This window comes from Emydura macquarii, unplaced genomic scaffold (genome assembly GCF_026122565.2).
Source record: "Emydura macquarii macquarii isolate MOO-44397 ecotype Brisbane River unplaced genomic scaffold, CSIRO-AGI_Emac_v2 contig_2473, whole genome shotgun sequence".
NCBI lineage: Eukaryota > Metazoa > Chordata > Testudines > Chelidae > Emydura > Emydura macquarii.
Window position 1 is genome coordinate 22941016 of NW_027132610.1, and position 13894 is coordinate 22954909.

General features: G+C 41.9%; 1 protein-coding gene across 1 annotated transcript; it reads right to left on the reverse strand.

Annotated features, from left to right (window-relative positions):
* Positions 1–227: 227 nt before the first annotated feature.
* Positions 228–10932, reverse strand: LACC1 (laccase domain containing 1). The gene is made up of 6 exons (XM_067562765.1): positions 10892–10932; positions 8903–9527; positions 6706–6887; positions 5255–5420; positions 2161–2386; positions 228–1489 (listed from the first exon to the last, which is right to left on the reverse strand). The coding sequence occupies exons 2-6, from the start codon at positions 9474–9476 to the stop codon at positions 1315–1317; spliced, it is 1323 nt and encodes a 440-aa protein (XP_067418866.1). The 5' UTR covers positions 9477–9527; positions 10892–10932; the 3' UTR covers positions 228–1314.
* Positions 10933–13894: the final 2962 nt, after the last annotated feature.

Below are 13894 nucleotides of genomic sequence, written 5' to 3' on the forward strand. Positions count from 1 at the left end.
AGCAGTTGGTGGTTTAATATAATAGAGACCCATCCGGCCAGGTTGCATTACCTTATCACAAGAGGCGTTCTTATAAGTCTCCCACTTGACCGACTCCAGCTTTGACCCTCACTTGAACTGTAAACACTTAACTGGGGAAAGAAAGTTAAGGGAGTATTTAGATGAATGTATGGGAGCTCAGGATTCCTGCTGGCCAGACTGTATGAGATACAGTGAGACTGAGATGCTGTCAGGAGTTATTAAACTTACCTGGAATTGTATAAATCTGCAATTCCACTGATTGTTCGTGCCTGAAACTGACCTTGTTTTCTAAGAAAGGACTTGGTTTCCAGTCAAGTTAGCTTAGGAACTTTAATCATCTTAAATTAAATCCATTGGGAAAAATAAACAGAGACCAGTTCATGAAACTTTGGTTACATATTTCTATTTACGCCTTTGCAACTTTCACAATGAGCTCAAACATTTCAGTCCACATAGTCCACAGGTCGGCAGAGCTGAGAGTCAAGACATATAAAAAATAGAATAGAAACTTCCCTTTCCAATATGGACCTGTCCTCTAATTCCTCGTCTCTTAAAATGGCACGCCCACTGCTAGAGCTTGCAGTCCTTTTTATTGACCTCTTGGTGCCTGCCAGCTGCCGGATTACTAAGTAGCATATGATGCCCTCGGCTGCTTAATTTGGTGGAGAATCAGTCTGAGCAGAAAGCATGGAGGAGTGGGCACAAAGAGAGGAAAGATGGATTTGAAAATACCTCCCCATTGTGTAGACACCAGGGGCTTTAGTGCAGAAGCTCAGCTTCAGGAAGCTGATAGGAACATGGCCAGGGAGGGAGAGGAGTCAAGGAAATAGCAGCTCTATGCAGCGTGCTCTGCTGTCCGGCTGCATAGTCTATGATGCAGCTTGCACTGAAGGTTACTGCTCCTCTGAGAGAAGCAGTAACTCTCTTCAGGCCTTTTCCACACTACAGAAGTCTGGGAATATGGAAGGTGGATAGCAGCAGTCAGACAATGGAGCCGTGTTGCTGGTATAATTCAGAAAAGATTGCGGGTGTGGTGCATGGCTGGCCTTGTTCCCACAGATCTCCGCTTCCCATGAGAACGTCCCCTAGCACTCTGTCTCTTTCATCTCGCTGCTGGTCTCATCTCCCACGGGGAACAAGGCATCCCAACAGCCACAAATCCCTCTCGATGAGTCCACTTCCACAGCTCTTATCAGATGAAGGAAAGGGTAGAGGCCTACTGTCAGGAGAGTAAGATGTCAGGCAATGCTAACAGTTATTGCCTGGTTGCTACCCAAAGATCAGAGACATTACTCAGTCTCTGATTGATATGAAACCAATCTGCGTGCCAAAGTTAGTGCCATCACGTACATGAGAGTAAAATTTATCAGGGTGGCATGCTGTGCAGAAAGTGAGATTTTGACTGTGGTCAGTAACGGTATCATCCTGTATGTTCTGAGGCAGAATCCCTCCAGTCTCCAGAAGAATTCTTAAAGAAAGGAAGAAAAAAGAAAGTATGAACATTTTATCAAAATGCATGTTCTTTAAACCAGTGAGTTACAGTTATTGTAAAAGTGCCTAAGACACTGTTGTAAGACAAACTGTGCTAATACCATTTTTCCCTTAAATTAAAATCAGTGGTTTTGCTCAGTCTTTAGGACACATTCTTAAGCTTGAACATCTTTACAGAACAGAGAAGCTACTCTGAAGGCATAAGATAGTTGAAATATAGCAACATTTTAAACTAGGAGAGCTGGTTGTGTCCTGACTTGCTGCTAGAGGAAACATGATACTTTGGCAACGCATGCAAAGCATAACTAAACTTCGCTTGTAATGCTCAGTCCAGCATATGGTATTCTTGGAGGCAGTGGAGTCTTTTTATTTGTTTGTTTTGTCCACCCCACCCAGAGTTTCAAGTGGGATTCAGTAGCACACACGGTGAGCAAATATCTTGCCTTGGTTCTTTCATTAAGGGCGTGATACAGCAACACTCCCATGAAATTCTGAGGGCCCTCAACTCCTACCCTGCAGGATCACACTCCATATCAGTAACTATCTGGGATTAGAACCTAAATCTCTTCTAACTCATAGTCTTTTCTCCTTATCCCTAGGCTACTTAGCACAACAAACTATGGCATAAAAAACATGGATCAGACTTACCGTGTTGCCTTTCTAATATCAATATAGGGAGTTGGAGATTCAAACTGTCTGACACATTTTGGATCAAGATTGTAAAATTCTTTTGCTGATTTCTGAGGAAGTGTAAAACAGCATGGTCCAACAGATGGGCCCAGCACCACAAGTATATCCTTAACACTGCAGCCATATTCTGTTATCATAGCATTTACTGTAGCCATAGCAACTCCTAACAAAGTGCCGTGCCATCCTGAGGAAAAAATAAGGGGAAAAATCCTGTAAGATTATTTTTAAATTGAATGGTGGTAAAAAACTTTTAGTAATTATTTATTGTTATTATTATTATTATTATTAAGGATCTAAAAGGCACATACATGAAAGAATAATTAGTTTTTAGCAAACATTAAAAATCCTTAGAGCATTCCTATGAAGTAGCCATATCACCATTTTGAGATGGGGAAACTGAAGAAGAAAGGTACCTTAAATTGCCCAAGAACAGAGGAAGTCAATATCAGAAGTGGGTTTAGAACTCAAGGAATTTTTTGTTACATTTGACTACTCCTGATTATTCACTATGAGCTGAAACATCTCTTAGGTTAAATACTGTAAAGGTTTCTTTACAATCTCACATGACAGCACTCTGGAAATATATTATTTAAACAGACGAGAAAAAAACATTTTATATATATATATATATATAAAAAGAATCTCCTTATCTGTGCTATTTGGCTGAAGCACGTGTAAACTGTGTTGCATGCTGGGATTGTTTCGACTACAAGGAAGAAACCCCAGCTCTGACTCCCCGTACCTTACACAGAGCTCAAGACAGGCTTTGCAAAGAGCTGAATGTTCCTTAAAAGTAGAGACTAAGGTATTTTATTTCTTTTTTTCTCCCTCTGTTTTTGTGACCCATGGCTATAGTTTGGATCTGTATTTAGAGGTATACAGAGCAAGGTTTAATGCTATTTTTAAATGTTTATAAACATTTGACCTGTTACTGACTCCAAGGCATGGATTTGGGGATGTGGGGGGATGGAGATGGAGGAGAGAAAATGTTTTGGCTGATCAGGAGCCTGGGAAGGGACATGATGGAATGCAAGGCATGTGGATTAAGCAGAGGAGATTGGTGACACATTACCTGGTTTTGGAACTGGAGGATGTGATGCACTGTACCTCAAAGCAGCACCATGTAATCGCCATATTCACCACTTGGATATGGTTATGATATTTTGTACAAAAAACGCCTTGGGAGGTATCATATGAAAAGTCATGATTTATTGAAACTCCTTGTTCTGTCAAAATGTGCATATCATCATTGTATATGGAGTTATGAGATTTTGTTATATGGTTGTTATTGAAATATGTTGTGAGTCTGGGAGACACTCACAGCCAGCTCTCCAGTGGCAACAAAAAAGTGACCTGCACCCAGAAGGGTGTTAGGTGACCATCACCAGCCATCAATCGGCAGGGTAATCATAAACAATGGATTTACAATTCAATAAGAGCATGAGCTCCATACAATGGGGATTGCTTAACCCAGTGACTCAGCAGGAGACATAGAACATCACTCCATGTTTGAAACTGTATCTTTCCATGCTCTTGGATTGCGGGGTATAAATTGGAGACTGTGACATGAGCCCAGAACCTCACTCCTCACCCACCTATTCTGAAGCCAATGAGAACGTTTGGAGAAAAAGACTTTGAACTGGAGAGATTAGTCCCAGGTTGAGCAAGGAATTCAGCCTGTGTATTAAGAACTGTGAACTGCTTACAATGTCCAGTGGGATGAGAAAAACTGCTTGATTCAAATATTGCTTAGTCTGATAAAGTTTAGAATTTAGACTGGAATTTTCCTTTTATTTCTTAAGTAGCCAACTTTGACTTCTATGTCTTAACACTTATAACCACTTCAAATCTATTTTTCTGTAATTAATAAACTTATTTTAATGTTTTATCCTTACCAGTGAGTTTGTCTAAAGTGTTTGGGGAATCAGCTCAGATTACAAAGGCTGGTGCACGTCCACTATACTTTGACGAAGTGGCGAACTAATTAATGAACTTGCATTGTTCAAGAGACAGTCTTGAGCAGTGTAAAACGGTGCATTTTTGGGGTACAAGGCTGGGGGGAAAAGGGAATTTGCTGGTGTCTCCCTCTGTATGAGTGACTTAGAGAGCATTCATGCAACTTAGCTGGGTGTGTCCCTGCATGTTGTGGGCTGAATGATCACAACACCTGTGAGGGGCGGGGCTGCTGCCTGTCACTAGCACAGAGTTATAGGAGACAGTCCAGATTGGAAAGTAATGGGGGCACTGCGGTCCCACAGTTCCAGGTTGTACCCCGGGGATCCATCACAGAGGGTGAAGCAGACAGAGGCAGTGCATGGAGAGGGCACAGAAGACTGGCAGAGAATAGATGGGGTATAGCAGCTTGGGGGTCAGGGAAGGGGGGAAGCAAGTAACTGAGGAGGGACATAGAAAGGGACAGAGCAATGAAGCGACTCTTAGCCATGTTAAACTTCTAATGCTTAACATTTCTAGATATAAAACTTCAACCTCAACATTTTCAGTGAGGATAAAAGCCTTCCTTCCCCCCTTCATTCCCATCACCACTCACTACCCCATACTTATACCCTCTCCCTGTTAGGTATAGCTCCCTACCCCTGCAAACATACAACCTTCCTAGATAATTGCTAAAGCCTGCAGGAGGGGAGCTCCACTTGGATGGGCCTCTTAAGCGTGGTTAGATCCATGACTGCAGCACAAGCTGATTGAAACATTTTATGCTTGCACCAAAAACCGGGCAATCCACAAACACAAACCTTGTTAGAAACAGTTAAAGTTGCAAGTGTGTTTCACTGGTGTCCAGCTAACTCCCAAATCATGACATGCTCTTCAGCAGAATTCTACATGTTTTAAAAAGAACTCTGTTAGGAAGCCTGGAAAGGAAGAGTTAAGGGCTGAATCCAATGCTATGTAATCCTTCACTAACTCTCTCTCACCTAGCCCAACCTTACTAGTTGATTATTAACCCCGTTTACCTTTCAAGGGATCCATTCCCACTAATCTCTAGCATTATATTATTTTGATCATGTGAACTGAATACTAGATGCCCTACTACCTGAATGAGCAGCTCCACATGCTTTTTTGACAGGATCAGCAAAAAGCACAGGTATGCAGTCAGCGCCGGGAGCTGCTATTGTAACACCTTTCTGATTCGTTACTATTCCATCATAGCTGTCAGGCTGGGGCTTTCCCATAATCCAAACATCACTGGCATGATTGACCTGTCAGTACAAAGACAGATAAAGCACAGTCATAAGGAAATGGAGAGGGAAAAAAAATCCCATTAATTCATACTTACTGAATGCCTTTTCTCCAACTCTCTCATTCACACCCTTTTCAGACCAACCCTTATGTTTAGAACTCCATCCCTATTCTTGTTCAACAACCACTTTCTTTCCCTTCAGATCCCTCCTTAAAACACGCAAAAAAAATGCATTTTTTAAATAAAAATATACCTGTATCATTTTGATTTTGGATTGTTATCTGGTTCTACATTGTATTATGTCACTGAACTAATGGTATGATCTATTAGAACCAACTTCTTGGGAGAGGGACTGAGTCTTCCTCTCTATATAGTAGAATCATAGGGCTAGAAGGGACTGCAGGGTCATCTAATCTAACCCTCTGGCAAGGTGCAGGATTGGTTGTGTCTAAACCATCCAAGACAAATGGCTACCAAGCCTCTTTTTAAAAACCTACAGTGAAGGAGCTTTCTCAACTTTCTGAGGCAGTCTGTTCCATTGTCCTACTGTTCCTATAGTTAGGAAGTTTTTCTTGAAATTTAATCTAAATCAGCTATAGGCTGGTTTGAACCCATTGCCTCTTGTCCTGCCCTTTGTGGCAAGACAGAACAACTTTTCTCCAACTTTTCTCTATTTGAAGACCGCTATCATATCACCCCCTAATCTTCTCTTTGCCAAATTACACATAGCTAGTTCCTTCAACCTTTGTGCATATGGCTTGCATTCCATCCCTTTGATCATCTTTGTTGCTTGCTTCTGGATCCTTTCCAGTTTCTCTACATCCTTTCTATATATATATTGGTGACCAAAATTGGACACAGTACTCCAGCTGAGACCTAACCAGCACCAAGCAGAGTGGTACTATCACCTCCTGTGACTTGCATGCTATGCCTCTGTTAAATACAACCTAAAATTTCATTTGCTTTTTTTGCAACAGTGTCGCATTGCTGACTAATGTTGATGTTGTGATCCACCACAACTCCCAGTTATCCCCCATTCTGTATTTGTGCATTTGGTTTTTTCTTCCTTAATTGTAGCACCTTACATTTGTCTTTGTACCAAGTGTGTTGACAGCTGTGATGACAGTTTCACCATGATAAATTGTCACAATAACTGTCTTAAAAAGTTAAGTTCTACCACTTACAATCTCTTGCTGGGAAAGATAAGACTAATGCATATAGTTAAATAAAATAAAACTTTCACTGCTACACAGAGCAAGCTCTGATTAGTTAATATAGGAACCCATTCCTGTCTTACATCGTACCTTCACACTGTGAAATGTCTCTGGGTCAAAACCTGCAGCAGTAGCTAACCTGCGTAGGTTTTCTTTAACCACAGCCTTTGGATCTCTCCGCTTGGAACTGCTGAAGAGATTGAAGGAGCTGAGAGTTGGTATATAGGAGATCCCACCTGTCCTCGTGGTGAATCCATGTAGGAAGACGTGACCTGATAAGGAGAAAGAATTGTTTGAAACAAATGAGAAACCTGAAAATTATACCGGGTTCTGCCAAATGGAATTGGTGTCAACCAATCAGTTTGATAATCTTTATAAACAAGGATCCCACGCTCTGTTCTCCTGTGAGAGCAAGTGAGAAGAACCGTGCCAGGGTAAAGCATTAAGTGAGGAAGAGCTAGGACAGGGGCATATTCCCTGTCACCATGTTACCCCAGGACTCCACAGAGCTCCAGGTAAAGGGGTGGGAGGCAGCAGGCTTTCTGCTGGATCTAACAGCACCCTTTCCAAACTTGTAGGGTAAACCCAAGCAAATTACTGCAGTCCAAGTCTCTAGTAACTCCTTCCCCGAAAAGACTTGTGGCAGCACTTGCAGTGGAGAGGTCCCTGGCACACAGCTCCAACAGGTGAAATACTGTTCAGGGACCACAGAAGCCTGGGTGAGGACCTGAGCAGCAGTGCAGGGCAAAGGACCTTTGGGCAAATGGCTTTTCCCTCCACTGAAGATCTTTAAGGAACTGCTGGCTTAAGACGTGCGGACCCCATCCTCTCCTGGGTGCATATGTGCAGGAAGACCCACTTCCTATGCTGTAATAAAAATCCATCCCATGATTGCTTCATCTAGACCAGGACTTATAAAGAGCTGTGTGGTGACAATGTGCAGCAGAGGCTGTGGGTACGTCTGCACTACAGCTGCACAGCTAGGGCGCTGCAGATGTGTCACTGCAGTGCTATACTTGCTACAGTGACACATGGAGTTTTTCTATCACTGTAGTTAATCCACCCCCTTGAGAGGTGCTAGCTAAGTCAATAGAAGAATTCATCCATCCATCTAATAGTGTCTATACCAGGGCTTAGGTCAGTTTAACTATGTTTCTTAGGGGGTGTGAATTTTTCACACCCGTGAGTGATGTAGCCAGGTCGACCTAAGTTTTAGGAGAAGACGAGGCCTGTATCTGTGAGCTAGATAGCCTAGGAGAATTACAAAGTGTGTGTGCCCATACACACACACAAGAGAGAGGCACCAGGCACCCTGAACAAAGAATTCCTGTGCAGTCTTTGCAACCTGCCCCCTATGATAGAAGAATTCCAGGATGACTCAAGTTGAAAAATCAGTTTCTTCTTCTTGATCTGGGAATAATGCACATAAAGGAAATAGAGGTAGCAAGTCTTTGAACCACTACTGTAAGGTATAACTGATTTTCTGACTGACTAAGGCATATAGTGGGTGTGGTTTTGAAGCTAGTTCCAGCAGTTCATATTTGTTACCTTCATCACCTGAACAGATACATGACATAGCCAGATAGAGATTTTCCAGCAATTCAGTTCTTTGATTTGGGGAGTGTCATTTTAATAAGTTGGAATATGAAGTAAGTAGGTTGTTTTTATCTGAACTGTCGGGTGCATCCCTCCTACCCAGAACTTCAACACAGGACACAGACCTTGTCTGGCTGCTTAGAGTCCACAAGCACTCAGATGGAGAGGAGTTAGATTGAGGGGAAGCAATGTGCTCTAAGGCCCCACTCAGAGAGAGAGGTTATTTTTTTCTTGTTTCTTCCCCATAAGAATCATTGCTACTGATCCCATCAGCTGAGATGATGTCTATGTTTTCTGCATCAGTACAAACACTGAACAGATAGAATCTCACCCTATGTCATGCCATTCTTTAAGCCACCTTTGCTCCTTCCAATTCTGGACTGCTCCAGTGTGATTTAGGCAGCCTGTGGGACTCATCTAAGTTATTCAGCAGTGCCAGTCAGAACCCCCCAGAGTGCTACAGGCCTACCTTCTGTGCCAGGACTTACAAGGGCGTCTGCGGCTCTCCTGTGTGGTCTGCCCTGGGGACTTCTCCCCAGGCTGACTATAGAGCTATCACAGCACTAGAGAGAGACATTTTGGGGGTGAAAGTCTCACCTCATATTGCTAAGCCCTGAAGCTGCAGAATCCATAAACTGAAAACCGAATAAAATTGATTTCAAAAATCCCCAAAATCTGTTTTCCTGTTTACCTGGGATCAAGGAAGATTTTAGAATGGTAAGCTCCCCATTCAGGCCTGGCAGACTTTCCAAGTATGTCTGAATCTCACTTTTGATGAGTTCCATCTCCTGGTCAGAAAGCATTTGTATGTCACTCTGAGGTTCAGCTATTTGTTGGAGGTTGTTTCCTTCACAATCCAGCCATAAATCCTCAAATTCAAACTGGTAAACAGCGGTGAATAGGTGGTCTATAAACACTTTCATCAAGGCTTTCCTTTGTACTGGTAAAATTATTTTTATGATGCTTAAATCCTTTTCATCTAGTTTTTCTTTAACGGTGTACAAGGCAGCAGCTGTACTTGTCATGCATACAACCTCAATTCCTTTCTTCAGAATCTGAAAACCATTGATTACATTAAGTAACGAATCTTGTTTGCTACTCCTTTTGTTTCTCGGAGTTTGGTAGCACATTATGTAAACAAATGGAGCACTGATAGGGTAGCGTTTTTCAATAGATTCTAGTGTGCTACACAGTAACTTCTGAATGCCGTTGTTTTGTGAGTTCATTTGTAGGGTGAACAGGTCAATCAATACTGCTTCTGCCATATTCTAGATGATTTAAGGAGTCCTAAAGTGATCAGATATTGAATAAAAAGCCTTCAAAGAAAAAGATAACATTATTAGTCTATGTAAGCAAAGTTTCAATTTATTAAAAGGGTCCATTTGTTTTTTAGTGGTTAGACAAATTAACATACTGAAAAGTAATGTAATTTCAAATATATTTTTCACTGCATCCAGTGTTCAGAACAAAAGGAAACTAAAATAGATGGGAATTGTTCTGATTTTGTTTAAATCTCCCTACTGCATTATTTTTGCCTTTCTCCAGATTTGAGATGTTAAGAGTATGGCCCACAATATAATCTGGTTTTCACATATGCATTTTAACAACCTGGGCTCCTGTTTTCTCAAATACAGCTTCTAAGGTGAACTTGAGATCCAGCTCCATGATGAAGTGTGGTGCCTCTCCATTAAGTCTGTGCTCTGGTGGACACTGGAACCTGAGGGGCTCCCAATCCAAATGCCAAATGAAGGACATTCATTGTCACCTTATGCAAAGCTGGTGTGCCACAGTCCTTGCTGAACTCCCCCTGCTGAACACTCACCCAATTGCTGTATTTGGGTCTCATGCTGGATTTGTGTACTCTAAAGTTTCCCTTAGTCTGAGTAAGCTCCAGTACTGTCTCGTTCCTTTGCCTTTCTGACACAATTCCTAGGCACAGGTCCTCTGCCTATTAGCGCTTCATGGAAATGGGACCTCATGGTCCAGCTGCCCTAGATCCTCAAGACCTGTGCTGATCTCCAAAATATCCCTGTTGCTTAAACATACCCATTTCCAGAAAAACAAGGAAGGATAAAATGAAGGGAACAGAGGATCAAAGAGGGAAAATAATGGTGGGGACAGATAAAATAAGAAGAGAGAAAAGAAACATTAAAGGAAAAAAACACAAGTGGTAAAAAAGCTAGGTCAGAATAGAAAAATATCATGAAGAAAACTTACCAAAAAAATTAAACTGAAAGCTGAAAATGAAAATAAGATGAATATATTCCCAGTTTTGGACAAGCAAGAACTACCACTTTCCTCACATTGACCTCCTTTTGATCTTATCTATCATCCTTATTTTCTTTTTTGAAATGTAGAGAGGTATGCACAGTTTTGAAAATGGATAAAAAAGCCAGAAAGTATTTAACGTATTATGTTAGATTACAGAAAAGTGAAGATATGCATCAACTTCAGAAAAAGTTCAGAGGGTGTTTAGAGTTCTACCACACTAACACTTCTAATAAATCACTGTCTACCAACAAGCACAAAGTCATGGAAGTGTAGAAACCACTCTTAATTTAGGAATATTTATGTGTGGTAAAAGAGCCAGAAGTTGCATTTACAATTACAAAATACAAAATACATACAGTTTCTATAAAGAAATATAAGCTCAAAGACCTAAAGGCAGGTATTTACTTACAGACATGGACGATCCTTTTAGATCATACAAAATACGCACATACTGATATGAGCCTTATATATCTGCATAATTGCAAGCCCTGCAGTTGATTTGTGCAAGATGGAAATTCCCCTTTCAGGTGAGACATGAATAGGGAAAATGTGCCTTTCCTCTGCCTGAGGCCCTGAGTTGCTGCTGTCACTGTATACAGGAAATCCCAAACGTTCTCAAAGTCACTAACATGATTAATTCCTAGGTTAATACAAAACCCGGAAGCATTGTTAACCTTACCGTACCAATTGTGGACAGCAAACAACTTGCTGTAAAGATATGTGCATCTGTGAGTAACCTGTTCTTGTACATGCAGCTTCACATAGCCTCAGAAATATCTGGAGCCTAAAATAAGAAAATAAATACATGAAATGAAGGAAAGGCAGCACAGAAAATAAAGGAGTCCTCTCTGCTGTAGGGTAACTCCCAAGTCTCCAGAGAGGTTTGGCAATAAATCAAGAGAACAGCTACAGAAAGTTAACTCAAAATTATCCGAACAGAGCAAGAGACACAGGGACAGAGATGAGGAAGGATCTGCCTTAGAGGCACTGAGACACATGAAATATTTTTTAAAAGGCGCCACTAAAAACAGGAAGTGCTTTTTCATTTGCCTGGGAGCCAGTATTTTCTTTGAGCCCTTCAGAAAGTTTTAGTGGTATATTGGCATGGCCACAAGAATAAACCATTTCTAGCTGTTTTGTTTTGCATCAGAGTTTGCAGTGAACATCAAATGATAGTGAATACATTTTTATTAGTGTTTTATGTCATGCTGATCACAGCAAATTACATAGCATATGGTACTTGAAAATAAAACTATGAAAAAAGTAGAAAACACTCTGGTAACATCTGGTGAGAGTGCAGCAAAAAAGTCAAACAAAATGTTAGGAAATAGCAAGACTGGAATACAAAATAATGCTGAAAATATTATGACATGAAATTAATTGATATTACCTCACCACCTAAAATATTGTATTTAATCTGAGGAGGAGAAGAGTAACAGAGAACTTAGTATTAGTGTATAAAATAATGAATGGCATTGGGAAGGAAAATCAGGTCCTCCTACTTATCCTCTTTCATAATCTAAGATCAAGGAGAAGCCAATGAAACTGACATTCTCACCAATTTTCAATGAATGCCATCAAATTTTAAAACTGATTTGAAAAAAAAAATCACATTTTAACGCAATGAATTAGTTAAGCTAAGGAACTTGTTACTACAAGGCAACATGGAACCAAAAAGCGTAGCAAGATTTTTTTTAAATTAGACATTTATACAGATATTAACATCAGTTAAATTAAGTAGGATAAAAATTGTAGGGATATAAACCATTTGCAATGACAAAAGCATGACCCTTTTCATTTTTTGTTTTGCAAATGAACAACCTTGCTTATTACTGGCAGTGGGGAAAGCCTAATTAATAAGCCATTTAAAATTAGAAATAGATAAACCTTTATGTTAGAAAACAGAAACAGAAATGTTCCTCTAAACTCACACTTCGCAGAAGTTTATAGATAAGCAAGGTGAGATTCTATGCTGTCCACAGGACCCCTACATGTGGTGGGGAAAGGGTACACTTTACCGGGGCCTGGAGGCCCTGGGGGGACCGGCCCAGGCTGCAAGCCCCATTACCATGAGGAAAAAAAATGTCATGGCTCACGAGATTGTATGTATGGGATGAGGGATTGTGGTATGTGTGTGGGTGGGGGCCCATATTACAAGTCTGTACCGGGCCCAAAAAATTATGCTTGGGCCCTGGCTGTCCCTGTGTGCATGTCTTCTCTGCAGAGTTAACTTGGGCTCTTCCTCAGATGTTGCCACTAATCCCACTCTCATCCACACACAAAACCCCTCACCCAAGTTTAGTGGTGCTTTAAACATCAGCTAGCTGGCCCAGCTGAGGGTTTAGACTTGGGCCCAGGTGCTGCTTTCACTCAGACTGATAACTTGACCTCTTCAAGAGATGTAGCACAAGACTTGAAGCCCACAGGGTGGGGTAGGAGTTCGGGGTGAGCTAAGATGGCTTTAATACACCTTTGTGCCCTCCTGAGCCTAGGTGTTTTGGGGATTGGAGAAGCCCCTTGGGTAATTTAGAGAACCCTGGCCTAGCTTGACTGAGGGTATGGCTACGCTTTGAGCTGCAGATGTAACATCCAGCTTGAGGAAACATGCCCCCACTAGCTCTGATCGAGCTAGTGTACTAAAATTAAACTGTAAAGCAGGAGGGAATATCCACCCTGAGTCCAGTCCCATCCTAGATACTCGTATGTATTTGGAGCTGCTGGGCCCTCTGGCCGCTCTAGGTACACTTCTGTTTTTAGTGTGAGAGCTCAATTGGAGCTTGCGTGGGTATGTCTCCTTGAACTGGAATCTACATCTCCGGCTCCAAGTGCAGAGGTACCCTAAGTTACAGTTGCCTTCTAGGGCACAGGTCACTACGCTGAGCTGGAGAGAGGAGAGGGGAAGGGGGGACAATTGTACCAGTGACCTGAGCTCAGGACGGCCCACAACACATCTGAGTGAATAAAGTGCCATGGGAGAGGGTGGGGCCCCAGTGAACATGCTGTTCAGGGCCCCACCTGTGTCCTGATGGGCCAGCCTTGCCCTTAGGTTAAGGCTTGCAGAAGGGTCCTGTAGCTGTTCATATCCTTCTGCCTTGAGAAGCTGCTCCCTCCCTTTATTTTTTCCTCTCCACTGCCCCCGCACTCCATCTTTAACTTGTGTTTTAACTCTTGCACAACCCTTTTCCTCCCTTGCAGACACTTCATGTTTTAATTCGGCTTTCCTTTCCCCTTTCCGTCCTTGTTTGCTGGCACAGCCCCTTCACCTCCTTGTCTCCCTGTCGCCTCTCCTGCACAGACGCCCCCTTCTGCTGTATCCATTTTCTTCTCTCTCATTTCGCCCCACTTTGGAGACGCTCCCTCGCCATAGCAGGGTGAGGTGGGCCGCCACAGGTTTCAGGAGCAGTCAGTAGGC

Coding starts and splice junctions, on each gene's coding strand:
- LACC1 (XM_067562765.1), bottom strand. CDS start 9,476: ATGGCAGAAGCAGTATTGATTGACCTGTTCACCCTACAAATGAACTCA. Junction 6,888..8,902: donor AAAATCTTCCTTGATCCCAG/GTAAACAGGAAA, acceptor TCTCCTTATCAG/GTCACGTCTTCCTACATGGA. Junction 5,421..6,705: donor AGACATTTCACAGTGTGAAG/GTACGATGTAAG, acceptor TTGTACTGACAG/GTCAATCATGCCAGTGATGT.